Source organism: Urocampus carinirostris, chromosome 12, assembly GCF_059441175.1.
Source record: "Urocampus carinirostris isolate Australia breed hairy pipefish chromosome 12, RoL_Ucar_1.0, whole genome shotgun sequence".
In the NCBI taxonomy this organism is placed as follows: Eukaryota; Metazoa; Chordata; class Actinopteri; order Syngnathiformes; family Syngnathidae; genus Urocampus; species Urocampus carinirostris.
The window spans coordinates 12,621,183-12,640,135 of record NC_142360.1 but is presented as its reverse complement, the minus strand read 5'-3'; the positions used below and the strand labels follow the sequence as shown (position 1 = coordinate 12,640,135).

The 18,953-nt window shown below is 40.2% G+C and overlaps 1 protein-coding gene across 1 annotated transcript in view; it reads left to right on the top strand.

Moving 5' to 3' along the window:
- The window catches only part of arhgap39 (Rho GTPase activating protein 39), a 51,241-nt gene that overhangs the window by 11,483 nt on the left and 20,805 nt on the right, over positions 1–18,953 (top strand). Inside the window, exon 2 of the mRNA XM_088349717.1 lies at positions 18,032–18,463. Coding sequence (XP_088205843.1) covers positions 18,032–18,463 — 432 coding nt within the window. The remainder of the gene's footprint in view (positions 1–18,031; positions 18,464–18,953) is intronic.

Sequence of the window (18,953 nt, the reverse complement as noted above, 5' to 3'; positions counted from 1 at the left end):
ACGCAGGATTGATGTTGTTCCAAGCGATGCTTACAGACATTTTGTGATTGCTCAAAAACGTGGAAGCGTAGAGGGAACTTTGGTCACTGGTCTCCCGATACCTCTATTGTAAGTACAAGTTTCATCCACCTGCAGTATGATGCAAAGATAACACCTCCTGTATAGAAATGGGCTATGCTGCAGCATAAGTGCAGCCCCTGAGCTGTTCATTTTATGTGAGTGTGTTTGGGTGTGCATGTGCTAATGGCTGTGATTGGTCCACGGGTTGTAGGCTGAGGGGTCAGAGTGGTCAAATATGCCCACTCAAGTGTTCCACTTGCTATTCAAAGCAACTCAACCCCCACAATCTGCGTGCACACGCGTGTAATAGAGCTGTAAAAGACTCTGGTTGAGCACAATATGTCTCTTGATGCCCTTGAAAGCCTTCCGGGCACTGTATAGAAGAAATTGCAATGAAGTTCAAATAGTGTTTCAAAGCAAGCTTATGATTTTAAAAGGCCCGTTTGGTGTACCAAATTAGTCTTTATTTAAAACAGGGTGGGCATTTGAACTTGGTGTACCAGGTTATTGTCTCAAGTAGAACGTTTGGTTTCAAGTTGGTTAAAAAGACATTGTGGATTGTATGCCCACTAGATGTCGCTCAATTATGTAGTGAAACCTAAAACAAGTGCTAAAAAGCACTAGGAAGAACACAAAACACTGAGACTCAAATACCATAAAGCACAATTTTTCTTTTCATTTTTGACTTGTGTTTCTTGTGTTTTTGATGTTTGTGTTTTGGGTACGGTTATGTAAAAGAAATTGTAATTTCTCGACCTAGGGGTATTTTAAAGATGCATGTTTATATGAAAAGTTTTTTTGCGCTACCCTTCTTAAGAACGATTGTTCGTTATTTGATATGGTTCATAAGTGCTATATTTTGTATGTTTAAGGTTTATATAAATATGTTTAAGGCTTGTATAAGTAAACTGTACTGTTTTGTTCTAGAAAATAACCATTTCATAAAAGAATATGCTCTATAAAGATAAATAAAGTTGAGTTTAACTTACTATTGGAAGATGCGCTTCAATAGGTTTTCCTCCGTGGTAGAAAGTGACCGAAAAAAAGCGATCCAACCATTTTCTCAACCGCATCAATCTCCCTCATTCCACTTTCATTTCAAAAGAAACATCTCACCTCTTCTTTAGTCAAGTCAAGTCATTTTTATTTGTATAGCCCTTAATCACAAATAGAAAGTCCATGTATGATTTTGTATAGTAATAGGAAAACCTTAAAATCGCATCTTAGGCTAACCAGGGAGCCAATGCAGGTAGGCCAAAATTGGGGTAATGTGATCATACTTTTTTGTCGTAGTTAAAAGCCTCGCTGCAGCATTTTGTACCAGCTGAAGACTCTTGAGTCTGGTCATCGGAAGACCGGAAAGTAGTGCATTCCAGTAATCAAGACGGGAGGTAACAAACGCGTGAATTATGATTTCCGCATCCGACTGAGAAAGTATAGGACGAATTTTAGCAATGTTACGGAGATGGAAGAAAGCGGTTCTAGTAATTTTCTTCACATGTGTTTGAAAAGACAGATCGGGGTCAAAAATGACACCTAAATTTTTAAGTGAGTCGCTCTGTGTGATGTGGCAATTGTCGATGTTCACAGCGGTTTTAGAGAAGAAGTCACGGGACTTAGATGGGCCAGTAACTAACATTTCAGTCTTTTCAGCGTTAAGACGCAGGAAATTGAGTGACATCCACTCTTTTATCTCAGTGAGGCAGGCCTCCAAATTTCCACAGTTTAGTGTGGCAGATTCCTCCATCGGGAGATAGAGTTGAGTGTCATCTGCGTAGCAATGGAAACTGATATTATACTTGCGAAGAATATCACCTAGTGGAAGGATATAGATGCTGAAGAGAAGGGGGCCAAGCACTGAACCCTGCAGAACTCCACAGGTAACACTAAATGGCTCAGATGTCAATTCGCCATATTTAACGCAGTGTCCTGAACCATAAGAGGACGTTTCCTGAGAGACCAATCCATTTTTCCAACCGTTCTAGCAAGATATTATGGTCCACTGTGTCAAATGCAGCACTAAGGTCCAGCAGCAGCAAAAGTGATGATGCACCAGAGTCCATTGCCCGTGGGAGATCATTGGTTACCTTAATCAGAGCTGTCTCAGTAGAGTGGTTAGCCCTGAATCCTGATTGCATTGATTCAAAGAGATTGTTCTCTGACATGAAATCATTCAGCTGCTGTGCCACTACTTTTTCAAGTATTTTAGAAAGAAACGGTAGGTTTGACACAGGTCTATAATTACATAAGTTTTCTGGATCAAGGTTGGGTCGTTTCAGTGTGGGTTTAATGACGGCGGACTTAAAAGCCGCTGGAACTACACCTGAGGAGAGTGATATGTTTAAAATATTTAGAACTGAAGGTGCAAGAACGCCAAAGAGACCTTTAATAAGTGAACCTGGAAGCGGGTCGAACTGGCAAGTCGTGGGTTTGGCCGTATTCACCATCTGTTTAAGATTATTGAGTGACAGTTCACTAAAACGGGACAAAATCCCTGGACAGCCACCATGTCGTGCATCTATAGATTTGAGTGCTTTAGTATGTGTTGAATTAATACTGTCTTTAGCGATTTCTTCCTGTATGCTTTGGATCTTATTAGTAAAGAAGACCATTATGTAGTGGGCAGAATGAGTGGAGCTATCTGGGATAGTCTGTTGCCTTGTAAGCGATGCTACAGTGTCGAAGAGGACCTTGGGATTGTTCTTTTGTGACGCAATCACCTTCGAAAGGTAGGCTTTACACTTTACACCAAATATATTGAATGGATGCACGAGATATTAAACAATAAAAGTTCCTAGCACGCTGGAGATACAGTATAGAATGTTTACACACGAACTAGGAAGAGGAAGCGGATTTTTTTATTCTTCGGGGTGGATGCTGGGTGACCTCTCACAGCGCCACACGCTGGTAGCGGCGGAAAAAAGCCCTACAGTAATGTCCTGTACTGGGAAATAGGTGCACACAATACAAAATCTAACATACAGCAACGTCCGGATATTTTTCGACATCCCGAAAAAAATCCCGTAAGTCGAATGGTGTAAGTAGGGGAGCGCCTGTATTCTTTAAAAATCAATGACTTTCTTTACCACTTGGAGGAACCATGTAATACACATTGTCCTGTTAACAGTTGTATATAATGTTTTCAAGCCTGCAATAGTTTTAACGTCAGGTTTGTATGCTTTGTGTGGACGCTTCAAGGCAGGTTTTCAGTTTTAGAGTGAGATGTTTCACAGTAATTAAGATTTTAGGTTTGCATTATGAGTTCACGCCGAGGCTTTTGTTTTGAGTTTGGGCTTAGAGTAAGTTTTACATGGCTGGATTTGTGTTTCAACTCTGTCAAAATGTTTAGGATTTTCGGTGTGAAGCCAGGTTTGCCATTTCGAGTAAATTTTAAAATTAAGGTTCTACGGTTTAGGTTTTAAGTTCTAAGTTGTTAAAATTGTTTCAAGTTCATGCCTAAATTGAGGGATTTAAGTCTGGGTTTCTGGTTCGAATATTAGTTTTGAATTGACCTGAGGTTACAAGATATACAGTAGATAAAGTTAATAAGATTCTAAACATTTGTTCCGGTTTTAAGTTTGGTTGGTGTGTAAAAGTTAAGTTTCCCAAGGTTTAAACTAGATTGCGATGTGAAAATTGGGATTTTCGGTAAGGATGGGGTCCATGTTTATGATTTCAAACATTGTTCTGGTTCTGAGTCAGGATTGTAAAGTAGGATTTGTAATTTGGGTTTTAAATCCGAGTCAGAGATTAAATCAAGGATAGGGTTTTGAGTATTGTATTGCTTCAAAAATGTCAAACAAGTTTTAAGATACCAATGTTATTTTTTTGAAATTTGGGTTTAAAGCCGTGTTTGAAGCTTCCCCTCAAGGGACAACAAATTGTCATAGCCTTACCTTATTATGCAGCCGTATTTCTGTCTTTGTTACTGTGTACATTGTTACACAGAATGACAATACAAGGAAATTATTATTATTATTATTATTATTACTTCCATCAGCATATTTCAAGTGGCAACCTGAAATCGTCACTCACAAATGGATGAGTTGACACTTGGTCATGTTGACGTCCAAACAGCTGCCGTCCGATTTTGCCGCCAGATTGTTTAGTCGGTTGGGGCGTGTTGAGAAGAGAGGGAATAGGGGAAGGGGGTGTTAGGCTCTTCTGGTGTCACGCTACCTTTGCAGACGTGGCACATGTACAGCGGCAGAGGGTCACACCATCACCAAGGCCGCTGTTGCTAAGAGACCATCTCCCCCGCACTTCATAGATGCGCAGCATCCACTGTAACAACACTATAACACTTAGCATGTGTGTGTGTGTTTGTATAATCTGGTTGAGAGCACCTCTTCCCCGACAAAGAAACAAATCAATTTGCTCTATGTGTCCTCATCCAAAAGGGACCTCGACATCCTGAGTTCTCTAAAGTGAGTTGTATTAAGTAGCTTGTGCTCACGCAGCTACGGTGTTTGAGTTTTGCTTGCCAATGTTTACAACTGTAGTGCAACTTGCAAAGTTGAACTCGACAGAATGCTAATGCTAAACTCAAGGGGCTTAAGGTCACATCTCGAGGAATCCCTTTAGGAGCTTGTTGCTGACTTCCCGCTGCTATTTTTTTAGACCCTTATTCTAGGTAATGAAGTTGGTGTGAGGTGATGTACTCACCTAAACAGTTGTTGATTGAGGGGGTGGGACAGTGCAGAGGGTCACTTGCTCTATCTCTTGATTGGTATCGACCATGGAGCGCTACACTCCATCCCTCGTGACCAACAGCCATGCAGCGATTGGACACAGCCTGCTCACTGACACGGAAAGTCATCAGCGGATGAGGACCATCCTTGGCATAAAATTGATGTGGGACAACATCCCAAAAAGGATTTCTTTCATTCATCAAAAGGCTTGAAAGATGAGATGTCCAAATGTTTTACTCTCAAGGCCACATCACTGAAAACTGAAAGAGTCAAGGTCTAGTTTGTTTTTTAAAGAAAAAAAGTACTGACTCAAATAAACCAAGCACACTTGTTAGGTTCAATGTCTGGTCAGTTGACAAAAAAATAACCTACCTTTTTCATCATTTGATCGGTATAACAAGAAAGCTGTATATAAACTGTAGCAGAGAAAATAACCTTTTATTGTCTTACCTGAACTTAGACATGAAGTCTATGCGTTGCTCCTTTTGAATAATCACATCAATAGATAGGTCATCTTTAATTATGAGAAAAAAACCTCCATGCAACGGGAAAAATTACTTGATAGTTTGACTTGCTGTTAGCTTACGAATACTCTCACAAGTCTATTGTTTGAGGCTCAAATGTGCGCCAAATCAAAATCATTGGTCCCACTATTGCCCTCTGCCATGAGGCAAGAAAATCGCGGGCCTCACTCTGCATCTGCAAGACGCTCATCACAGTGATACGTTACATATTCGTTATATTGATAATACAATCTGAAAATTCATGCAAATGCGGCCTGAGCTGTAGTTTCCTCACCACTGTTCAAATGTCTCTGAAATGTAAACACTAAGAATACTTTGTCATGTTTTTTTTCACGCATTAGAACACCTATATCAAAGTCAAGACCCGCGAGGTTTTCAATAGAACCTGAAATGATATTGATACATTATTGTGTCATTCACCAGGGATTGTTGAGTGATTTTTCTCCAGTACGATACGTCTCCAGGATGAACAAAAAATCAGTTGAGAGAAAGATGGCTATTATTTTTTTTCATGGAGGTCAATTCAGCCCATTTTTGCTAAAATAGAAACTATAGGCAATTGATGGTGTTTGAGTAATAATGGCTAGCTGGCTGGAAAATAATACAAAAAAATCGTATCACTCCCATTTTAAGTAGTGAGCACATTTTTAGCTTTAGCATTTAGCTGTTTAGTATTTATATTTTCTAGCATTGCTTTAGGGGTCGACTAGCACAATATTAGCCACTACCGTTGATAGCTGATATATCAGACACTCACTAGCCTTAGGGTTCATCAGCTATGACTAGCACCATATTAGTAACTAACATTAGCAGCTTCTATCATTTAATCTTCATGATATTGGGATTTTCATACTGAGGAAATTTGTCTTTTTGTGCTTTTTGAAAATTCAAAATTACTTACAGAACCATAAGAAAATATTGCTTTATTTATCTGATGTTTCAATACATTTCTTTGGTTTTCAGGAGCTTCAATTAGCTTCATGAGACAACATCTGTCATTTGAAATAAATGTCAACATTCCATCAGTCTGACCCTTGACTTGTAGTCAAATCTTTGACTTAGCCCTTCTTCCATTTGACTTTGAGCCGCCTGTATTAGAATATTGACAAGCGTTTTTGTAATAATAAAAAGATTGCATGCGCAAAACACAACAACTATGTGGCTGACCAAAACAGCAGCCCCTTTCACAGCACGTGAACAATCTTGGTGAAGAATCAGTCAGTGCAGAGTCTCACCGCATGTCCACTATTAGTGGTTGTGATAACAGCCTGTCACAATCAGTGCTCGTCACGGCGGCTGTTGGACACTTGATAGCGGGTGAGCTAACAGACTGAATAGCATGTGCTAATGTGGGACGCTAGGCGCCTTTGAGGACATCTTTGCGGGCCCTAAAAACGTGAATGGTCGTATGTTCGCGTCGAATGGCGTTAAATCAGCTGATGCTGACTCACTGGCAAGCCTAGCGTGATGGCGGCAAACTAGCGCCATGCGTGTGTCGCGATAGAGCATCTCATGCATTTAACATGAGTGGGCTTGCAAATGGACACGGCAGCGATCAATGTTTAATTAGCCGCTCATGCTTTATTAGTCACGATGCGTTTGCATGCGTGTCACCTGACATCTGCTTGACGAATACAATGGTGTTACTTTGATACGTTTGGAAAACACTTTCCGGTCATCAGGAATAATAGGAGGGGAAATGTTCACCAATTTTTCGCCAACTCTGCCATATGTAGAAATTAATGTATTAATAAATAAATACCTACAAATATATGCCTTATAAATAAATGAACACATAAATAAATCATGTAATATCGAAATACAGTAATCCTTTGTTACGTTTGAAAAAAAAAAACGTGATCGGCGAAATCCGTGAAGTAGTAACCTTTATTTTCTCTTACAAATATCATCCATTAAATACTTTACTTACACGTAACCCAAAGAACAAACACTTTTTACAAAATCAAGGATTTTTGTATAAACCAGGAGCCTCCAGCGTGGTGCCCATTGGCACCAGGTAGCCCTTTAAGACCACAAGATAGCCCCCATGACCACTTTAGTCGCCTCCCGACTAGTTCTGAACATACTGTATATCATGGGTCATTGTGATTTTCTAGGAAATTTTTATTTTTAACTGACATGGTGTTTAGTGGTTGACTGAATGTATTTTAACCTCTAATAATTACAACCTGGTAATATAGTAAACATAGTAATAAGATAGTAAAAACATGTTATCTTGGAAATGCATATGCATTTTACTATTAATTAATTCATTAATTATCTGCATCGCTTATTTATCCTCAGTGGGGTCGCGGGGGTGCTGGAGCCCATCCCAGCTGTCTTCGGGCAGTGGGCAGGGGACACCCTGAACTGGTTGCCAGCCAGTCGCAGGGCACATAGTTTGTGTTTTTTGTTTTACTTTTTAGCACTTGTTAGCACTTGTTTTTGTTTGCACTACACCAGGGATTGGTAATCCAAAATTTTGAAAGAGCCATAACAGACCAAACAAAACAAAAACACAAATATGTCTGGAACCGCAAAAAAGGTAAATCCTCATACAAAGTATAAACCATTTTATTCATACTTAAAAGTCATTCATGGAATATTGTTTGTTTTATCAATGCTTTGTAATACGATAAGACTGCTTGTGTTGTATTTTCCTCTTACGGTAAACAAAAAAATGACAAGAATTCTACATATAATCCCCCAATCTATTTCAAATTTCAACATTAGTGAAAAAGCTCTAGGGAGCCACTGGGGCAGGGCTCGGGAACCAATGGCTTACAAGCCATATATGGCTCTTTTCATGAGTACATATGGCTCAGAGATAATATAGACCTCACTCAATTACGTACATATGGAGCCGATTGTCGCACGTGCAAAACCAAGCAGTACTGAATGCCTGTAGGGTTTCTCAAGTATATATAGAACGCATTTTACAGTCAAGGTGTCACACCAACAGACCCCGTTTTGGTTGTAAATTGCTAAAAAAAGATCTTTTACATGGAAGCTCATTCAACAATCTATGTTCATCAGACTTTATGATGAAAAGCCACAGAACACATTTTAAACGCCCAGAAGTTCTAGAAAAGCACCTAGAGAATTTTGATTGGGTGAGTTGTGGGAATGAGCAGAGCTATACAGAAGGTGTGGAATTCTTTTCCCCCAGTGCCGTCTGCACTGAAAGTAATTATGATGGTATCCTTGTTTGTAATATTTTGTGACATTTTTACAAAATAACTTTGCTCGCACCTTGTTTTGAAATTATTATTTAGGACAAAAATTACAAAATGTGTCTCAACACTCTTAAGTAACTGCAAAGGCTGACACATTTTGAGGGCTGAGTATCTGGTGCTATTATTATGTTAGAGATTTTATCAAACCATCACATCTCACAGTGAAAACATATGTGCTGAATATTTAGCTTTTGTCTGAAGAGAAGGTTTGGCGGTTTAGTTCAATTAAAATATTTGTTGTGGCTCTCTTCAAAAAAAAAAAAAAAAAAAGAAAAATCAAAATATGTTGGCTTTTATGGCTCTTTGAGTCCAAATGGTTCCCGACCCCTGCACTAGGGCAAACACCTGACCTGTTAAATGTAAAGGGTCTGAATTTATATAGCGCTTTTCAAGTGAATGAAGACCTCCCAAAGCGCTTTACAATGTGCTTCATACTTTTCCCTTTTACACACTAACTAACTGGTAGCAGAGTCAGCTATGCAAGGCAAGTACCTGTCCATCGGGAGCATTGGGCATCCAGTGTCTTGCCCAAGGACACTTCGACATATAACACAGAGAAGCGGGGAATCGAACCTTCGACCTCTTGACTACCTGCTTTCGGGGGCATGTTTTACACTATACAGCGACACAGAGTGGTCAAATAATACAAACTCCTTGTTTTTAGTTAACCTCATATTGATGAGTCTTTAATGAGATTCACACTTCAGCCCAAAACTGAAGGATTATTTCAGTGAGGCTGCTTACGGTCATACCAGCCTGAGAAAGCTCGATCTTGGGAAGCCTGTTTAGTACTCGTATGTGAGACTTAGTGGAAATACCAGGTGCTTTAAATTATTGGCGCATGCTCTACTGAAACAGCACTGACTGTAACCACCCCGCGTACAGTCGGTGTAAATGAATTTCGCCAAAGAAACCAAATAAATATCTGATGATCAGTTTGTTTAATCGAAAATGCCGAAAAAGGCATCACAAAGGAAACTGTATTTACAATTTTGCAGTACATGCATAGTTTGCATTGATAGTATATAGATAGATGGATACTTTATTCATCCCCGTAGGGAAATTCACACTTCCAGCAGTATCCTTGTGTTGAAAAATAAAATAATAAAATAAAAGATACAGAATACAAAAATACCCAGTATAACATGTTTATATAGAGTATTTAAATAGTGCAACGGAAAATACACACTGTAATAAAAATAGGGTAATATGCAAATGTGGGGGGTTGGGGTTTAATGTGGGCTTTTACTCCCCCGGGTGGAGTTAAAGAGCCTCATGGCATGAGGAGGAATTTATCTCCTCAGTCTGTCCGTGGAACAAGACTGTGTATATATATATATATATATATATATATATATATATATATATATATATATATATATATATTTTTATTTTTATTTTTTTTTCAAGAATTTGAATCCAACTACTGGAATGGTTCATGGGTTAATCACTACAAATCTCCAACAAAAATAAAACAAAATCCAAAGAAAGTTTCTTTTAAACTATTTGCTGGTTGTGCAGGACCCAGAGGGAATTAATGGCTTGCATATTTTTTTTTCTTATAATCAGTCATTAATTAGCAGCCTGTGTGTGAAAGGAAAATCTGTTGCGCTTGCATCAAAGCCTCTGCGGCCGTGTTTTGTGAAGCGGAGGGGGATTCGAGGGAGGCACCTTCAATTTTTGTGGGGGTGGTCGCTTGCTACCGTGGGAGGGAGTTATTGTTTCCCGGCCTTCCTAGCGGCTGCTTTTGTGTTGGGAAGGGTCCAGATGACCTCAGGAAGCTCGCCGGGATTCGGCGCATTCTAGAGGAGATGCTGCGCTGGGCTGAGCGACTGCGACAGAATGAGTGGAATGCCGCCACAGCAGCAGATGGCGGGGGGGGAGAACACCCCGCCGCCTCTCCTCCAAATAACTCACAACAACATTTTCCCTCTCCATTCTCTTCTTTTCTGCCAATTCTGCCTTAAGAAACGCAGCGGGGGCCTGCAACTTATGATTATTTGAAGTGTCAATTCAACTGGCAATTACTGTATTTTCCGCACCGGATTTTAAAGCAAACCTCCAAATAAAAGTCTTTTGTCTTATATTAGTTATATTTTAGGTGCACTGGACTATAAGGCGCATTCTTTTAAAATAAAAGTAACGACTACCGTGTTTATTCATTTATAATGCACCCTCTGTATAAAGACTCTGCCCTACTTATGAACGAGATCGTTCGAAAGTTCTTAGCGAGCTGGAGATAGTACAGACATAGTATAGACAGTATAGAGTGTTTACACACGAACTAGGAAGAGGAAGTGGATTTTTTTCCTTCGGTGTGGATGCTGGGTGACCTCTCACAGCGCCAAACGCCGGTAGCGGTGGAAAGAAGCACTACAGTAATGTTCTGTACTCGGAAAAAGGTGCTCACAATACAAAATCTAACTTCCAGCAATGTCTGGATATTTTTCAACATCAACAATTTTTTTTCATATCTACCGTTTAATGTAAGTTGAATGGTCGTAAGTAGGGGAGCGTCTGTATCAGTCGAAAAATGTCGATGACCAAAGTTGAAAATCATTGTATGCAACGGGAATTGAACCCAAGTTGCAATTGTGAGAGTGCCAAAACTTAACCATTAGACTACCAGTGAGACAGTTAAAACACGAAGAGTCATTCAATTTTATCTCTTTATCACACCTTTTACTCCTGGTGCCAGAAACAAATGTTAGAGAACGGAAAAAACAGAAACTCGTCCTGAATTGATATAAATAAACGCAAAAAAAGCACAACAAGAGAACAATTCTTTATCCGATCTAGGTTTATCTAATGATGAATCGGACTTTACATTTCTTTATACCTTTCAGGACAACTTTGTTTTCTCTATTCTCTAACATTCGTTTCTGCCACTGTGAGTAATAGCATGATGATGAGATAAAATCGAATGCCCTTTCCTAGGTAATCTGTATCATTGGTGGTCTAGTGGTAAAATGTCAGCACTTTTACTGCCGTGCCATGAGTTTGATTCGCATTGCATACAATATCTTGCGATTTTGGTCAGCAATGCTTTTTGATTGATTAATTGTTTTAAAAATGTGGTGGTAACGCTACTTATAAATACTTTACACATTTCCAGTTTTAGCCACCGAATTGGGCGGTATATAAGGCGGGGTTATAAGGCCCTCTTTTGAATTTTTTCGACAATTTATGGTTTTAACGAGTCACTGCATACTCAGGACTTCTAATTTATACTAGAATGTAAACGTCAAAAGACGAGTCTACAAAGAGCCTGAGGGACAAGGAACTGGGTCTTTTGTCGATTGCTGCAACGATGTTTGTCTTCAAGATTAGGGGGTAAATAAAAAAATAACTTGAAATCTACATATGTATAGATAGGTCTGATGTCACCGAACATTTTGAGTGGTTGTAGGTCAAAAAATATTTATAGATGACCGAGTTATCACATTTTAAGGTTACGTCCAAATAATGTACACTGACATGCATTGTGCGAGGTTTTGGGGGAAACTGGAATTGTAAAAAAAGGCATGTATTGAAAAAAAATGTCTCTACTTTTTGACCAATACAAATCTCTAATTACTCCATTTGAAATATTGATCTAGAAATGTTATATATGCATATACAGTTCAGTTTTCTTTTAGTCACTTTGAGAATATTTACTGTCCTAAGTGGCGGGGGAAGGAGTAAATAAATGAAAACCTGGATGTGTATGGATAGGTCTGATGCTGCTGAACATTTTTAGGGGTTGGAAGTAAATAAAAATCATAAATGGCTGAGTTATCACACTTTAAGTTCACGTCACTTTAGTACACCATGTGTCACCCAAGAGGGTTGAACACACTTATATTGTATAGCTAATAATTGACCTTTGTTTCATGTTTATGCTGTCTGTGTATTGTGTGTTGATGCCTTTGCCACATCCATTGCATCTTGGTCATCCTGGAAGGGGGATTACCTCATGTCCGACCCCTTTCTCAAGGTTTCTTCATTTCCTCATGCTGAGGTTTTGAGTTTTTCCTTGCCCTCATGTAGTTTTTAGATCAGTGTAATAAGTCTGTACTTTGTACAGCCCTTTGAGACTTCTTGTGATTAAGGGCTATACAAATAAACATGACTTGAGTTGACCATCATACTAAAATCATTAAAGAATCCAAATTCGGAAGTAATTGAAGATTACAGTTAGACACAGTCTTATACAGTAAATTAAAAAGGTAGGCAATCTGACTGCAGACATCCCAGAAGCTTGTTATGTAAAAAAAAATAGTCCTTCGGAGAACGACATCTTCAATCTAATTCATTACGTCTTCTGCAGTTAATCTGGATTACAATCTGTTGGGTTTGCTTAGCAGAGCAGTTCCGATCATCAAACGCCCTGACGCTCGGAAGGACAAAATGAAAGACGGACGTGCAGAAATGCAAAATAAGCAAGACAAATCCCGCCTTTTGGAACATGAAGTGGTGAGGGGAAGTGAGAAAATGTCGGACCTCGACCTTCAAGCCTCTATGATTGCGTTAACAAAGGCTTACTTTCATGGCAGCGAAAAAAGGCATAGGCCCCTCTAACATTGATATTAATCATGAATCAAACATTAGCTTCTGATAGAAACACACTAATGCACCAGCGATTTTTAGCTTTTTCTTACTCGTGAGCGTAAATTCTTGAAGATGAGCTAGTGGAGCGTGCATCTCTTGTGTGATGTCACAAGCGTGCAAGATGGCCACCGCCCTTCAGCCATCAGCTGTGAGAATGGGAAAAAAAGGGAACCCGACCTCTTAGCCGCTCTGATTGTCCTTGTCTACTTGCGTTAGGTTGATAGATGTTAACTCGCACTTTACACCCCCGTCCTGCCATTCCTGCATTATCCTTTGACGCAGACATCGCTTCTGTTCTTTTGATATGACCTCAAAAGTTGAAAAAAAAAAAACATCTGCATCGGGACATTTTTAATGGAAATTTATGACACAAGGAGGGGAGAAAAAACTAAAAATGTTAGCTTTAACAATCTGCGTGAAAGGGGTAATTGTGTCAATCGTCAGTTTGCCACTTGTGAATATTTCATCCGGCGTCGTCGGCTTAAAGTGGGTCATTTGGATCGTAAATGCGTGAAGCAATTACCGCCAATTAATCCTCCCGTCGCCCCTCCGGATTTCCAGTTAACAGGCCCGCTTTCTGCTCCATTTGACACGGAGAAATTGTGACAACGTCCATGTACGAATATATATATATATATATTATATACAGTGGCTTGCCAAACTATTTGGCCGCTTGGAACTTTGTGACCATCTGCCACATTTCAGACTTCAAACATCAAGATATAAAACTGTAATTTCTTGTTAAGCATCAACAATAAGTGGGACACAATCATGAAGTGGAACACACTTTATTGGATATTTTAAACTTTTTTAACAAATAAAAATAAAAAAAGTGGGTGTGCAAAATTATTCAGCCTCTTTACTTTCAGTGCAGCAAACTCTGTCCAGAAGTTTAGTGAGGATCTCTGAATGATTCAATGTTGATTTAAATGACTAACGATGATAAATGGAATAATCAAGTCTGTGTGTAATCAAGTCTCTGTGTTAATGCATCTGCACTGTTATAGTCTCAGAGGTCTGTTTAGAGCGCAGAGCGCGTCATGAAGAACAAGGAACACACCAAGCAGGTCCGAGATACTGTTTTGGAGAAGTTTAAAGATGGATTTGGATACAAAAAGATTTCCCAAGCTTTAAACATCCCAAGGAGCACTGTGCAAGCAATAATATTGAAATGGAAGGAGTATCAGACCACTGCAAATCTACCAAGATCGGGCCGTCCCTCTTAACTTTCAGCTCGTACAAGGAGAAAACTGATCAGAGATTTAGCCAAGAGGCCCATGATCACTCTGGATGAACTGCAGAGGTCTAGAGCTGAGGTGGGAGAATCTGTCCATATCAGTTGTATACTGCACAAATCTGGCCTTTATGGAAGAGTGGCAATAAGGAAGCCATTTCTTAAAGATATCCATGAAAAGTGTAGTTTAAAGTTTGCCACAAGCCACCTGGGAGACACACCAAACATGTGGAAGAAGGTGCTCTGGTCAGATGAGACAGAAATCGAACTTTTTGGCAACAATGCTAGACGTTATGTTTGGCGTAAAAGCAACACAGCTCTTCACCCTTAACGCACCATCCCCACAGTCAAACATGGTGGTGGCAGCATCATGGTTTGGGCATGTTTTACTTCAGCAGGGACATGGAAGATGGTTAAAATTGATGGGAAGATGGATGCAGCCAAATTATGGAAGAAAACCCGATGGAGTGCGCAAAAGACCTGAGACTGGGACGGAGATTTGTCTTCCAACAAGACAATGATCCAAAACATAAAGCAAAAGCTACAATAGAATGCTTCACCCAAAACCATATCAAGGTGTTAGAATGGCCAAGTCAAAGTCCAGACCCCAATCCAATTGAGTATCTGTGGTAAGAACTGACAACTGCTGTTCACAAACGCCTTCCATCCAACCTCACTGAGCTCGAGCTGTTTTGCAAGGAGGGATGGGCAAAAATATCAGTTTCTCCATGTGCAAAACTGACATACCCCAAGCGACTTGCAGCTGTAATCGCAGCAAAAGGTGGCGCTACAAAGTATTAACTCCATGGGGCTGAATCATTTTGCACACCCACTTTTTCGTTTCGTAAAAAAGTTTAAAGGATCCAATAAAGTGTCTTCCACTTCATGATTGTGTCCCACTTATTGTTAATTCTTCACAAGAAATTACAGTTTTATATCTTTATGCTTGAAGTCTGAAATGTGGCAAAACATCACAAAGTTCAAGGGGGCCAAATAGTTTCGCAAGCCACTGTATATATATATATATATATATATATATATATATATATATATATATATTTCATTGGGTTGGGTTAGATATTTCAAGGAAATTGTTCAAAAACGTCTTTGTTATGTAACACGCCAGTCAAAACACTACACACAGTTTGGAACTTTGCCACTTTCACACAGAGAGCTGGCAAAATGGTCCTCATTCCAAATGGAGTGTTGAAATGCAGCCAAGATTTCTCTCATCTCCTGACTTATCAGTATTGAAAAAGAAATGTGTCACAGGAATAGCTTGACTCCTCCTGAACCTCAGTGAAACCACAACAGTTGTGTGAATAAATAATGCTAGCTCTCAAAATGCAAGGGAATAATGGATTCTATTTGAATAACTTTCATTTTTTTAGATTATTTCACACTTATCCTTTTTCATAGAATATTTTCTATTCCACAACGAGGCACTCTATCCCCATTTTCGATTTTTTTTCAACTCGCTTTTCCACCTTCTGAGCACACTCTTGCAGTCTACAATCAGCTACTTAGAAAAAAAAACATTTTTAAGGTGAAGCATTATGTTGATGGTAATGCTGGTCATTTACGGCAATGTCAATTGCATATAAAAAATATGCAACAAGTTTAACTATTTTTACTCCATTATTTGTGTAGCCGTAGAGTAGAATTGAACAGCATTTCATATTTGTAACTGATTCGTTTGTAGTAGACAATCAAATATGATAAGAAAATTCCAATCTGTTCCAAAGGTCCCTCCCTGAGCCCTTTTCTTTATTAAAATTTCTATGTTACAAAAAGCAGTTTTTGACTTAAAGGGTGTGGTAAACAAAGAACAGCGACATGATTGGCCGAAAGAGACAATGATGTAGACAGTTATTGATCGACAAAATAACAAACTATCCTTAGCAGGTGTCCAATATTAAAAACAGCAACAATCAGATTACACTTATGAGTAACCGTTATTAATGTTGTAACGGTGGTCTGTGCAGCCCTTTGAGACTCTGCGATTAAGGAGCTATACAAAGAAATATGATTTGACTTCACTTCCATCCATCCGCTTATCCTCAGTAGGGTCGCGGGGGTGCTGGAGCCCATCCCAGCTATCTTCAGGCAGTGGGCAGGAGACATCCTGAACTGGTTGCCAGCCAGTCGCAGGGCACACAGAGACAGACAACTCACTCGCTCGTACACACCTAGAGACAATTTGGACCGGCCAATTAACCTGAAACGCATGTTTTTGGAATGTGGGAGGAAACCGGAGAGCCCGGTGGAAACCCACGCAAGCACGGGGAGAACATGCAAACTCCACACAGGAAGGTTCGATCTCATGATTTCAGAACTGTGCCGCACACGCGCTAACCACTGCCGTGCTGCCCTTGACTTCACTTGACTAGTGCAATTAGCACAAACAATGTAATGGTATCTTTTGACCAACAGTGTAACAAATGAAAAATCAAAAATAAACGATTTACAGACAAGCGAGTGGGGAGTGTTTCTTGATAAACGTTATGTACCGTATTATCTGGACTATAAAGCACATTTAAAAACCCCAAATTGGCCCGAAATTTAAAAAGGCTTTATAACCCGCAAAATTCGGTGGATATTAGAAATGCATAGTGTATCTATGTTTGCCCATATTTGTGGAATGATTGATCAATGGAAAAACATCACTGATCACAATCACAAAAAAAATGCATGCAAAGGGAGTCAAACCCTGGTCGAGGTGGTGAGAGGTCAACCTTTATCACAAGACCCCCAGAGATGGAGAAAACGTTCGAAAACACATTCAATTTTATCTCATTTTTACCCATTTTTTTCCATTCTCAACCATTTGTTTCTGGTACCGTGAGTACAAATAGTGTGATAATGGGATAAAATCGCATGCCTTTTCATTTATCATCTTTATCACTAGTGGTTCACTGGTTGGAGTTCGGCACGGCTGTTGTTTTTAGACTGTGTACTTCATATTCAGTCTGCATCGGCCCGGTATTGCAGTACCTCCGGGCACGGTGCATTCGCAATGATCGTAGCAAGGCTTTAGGGCTAGGACCTTAGCTTGGCCTTTTGGCTGAGAGTAAGTGTCCCGGCTCCTAGGCTTTGTAGCGTATTCTGAACTGACCGATAACGGATAATGGATAATGAATAACGAAGATAGAAAAATAACCCTTAAAAACCCCAAAACCCCACTCTGAATTTGTGTACTACCTATGGAGTTACAATTGTGGGCTTCAGGATGTTCCGCTTCACGTTCTGGAATCCCCAAAATACACCAATGCTGTAAGTTGGATTTTTGCAATCGAGAGATGGAATAAGAGCTTGCTCTGTCCACTCCACGAATCGGCCCGGTATTGCAGTACCTCGGGGAACGGTGCATTCGCACTGATTGCTGCTTGGCTCTGTGGCTAGGACCTTGACTCAGCCTCTTGGCTGAGAGCAAGTGTCTCGGCCCCTTGGCTTTGTAGCTTATTATGATTTGACCGATAACGGATAATGGATAATTGATAATGAATATAGAACAATAAACCTTACAAAATCCCACTCACACCACCGCTACCTGGGTCCGATTCCCGTTTCATACATAGTTGAAAATGTTGATGCACATTTTCAATAATGACTTTACCTTCCCATGGTTAACAATGCAGAGGATAGCACAGCATGCTAATAACTCTTACCTGACCGAGGCCCTCTGTGTGTCGGCAGGTTGGAATGGGTGGAGATCATCGAACCTCGCACGCGCGAGCGCATGTACGCCAACCTTTTGACGGGCGAGTGCGTATGGGACCCACCGCCGGGCGTGCGCATCAAGCGTACCGGCGAAAATCAGTGGTGGGAGCTCTTCGACCCCAACACTTCGCGCTTCTACTACTACAACGCCTCCACCCAGCGCACAGTCTGGCATCGGCCGCAGGGTTGCGACATCATCCCGCTGGCCAAGCTGCAGACCCTCAAGCAACACACGGATGCCGCTAGCCCGCGCCATGTGGTTTCCACCACTGGGGGCAGCGGAGAAGGGGCCGCTTCAGCTGACAACAGCCCCGGAAAGAACAGCGGAGTCAGCCGGGAGGGAAGCACCTCGTCCTCCCTGGACCAGGAAGGGACAGACAAGCAGACTGGAAAAGAAGACGCTGAGCGGTGAGTGGAGGGTAGCAAAAGGGGTTAAGTTAACTTAATGATCAACATTTTCCACTGATATCTTAAAAGCTGAACATAAAATTGGGCAAACAGTCTTTTGCTACCAAACTAAACAGCGTATATATTTATAGTGATCTCTCGCTATAACGTGGTCCACCTTTCAAGGACATGCTGCTTTACGGATTTTCATCATGCAATGTGTTCTGCATTCTGATTGGCTAAACAGTGCTTCACACAGTAGATATGTAATAATAATGATAATGATACATTTTACTTCGAAGCGCCTTTCAGGAAACCCAAGGTCCCTGTACATATAGTAGTACAAAACAATAAAGGAGGAGTAGAACAAGAGTAAAACAAGCAAGTAATAAATCGCAAATAAAACACGTTCGAGTTTAAAAGGGGCGGAATGTGAAGCAGACGATCAAGAAAAAGCAAGTCTGAAGAGGTGAGTATTGAGTCCGGATTTGAAAGTGGGCAGGGTCGCAGA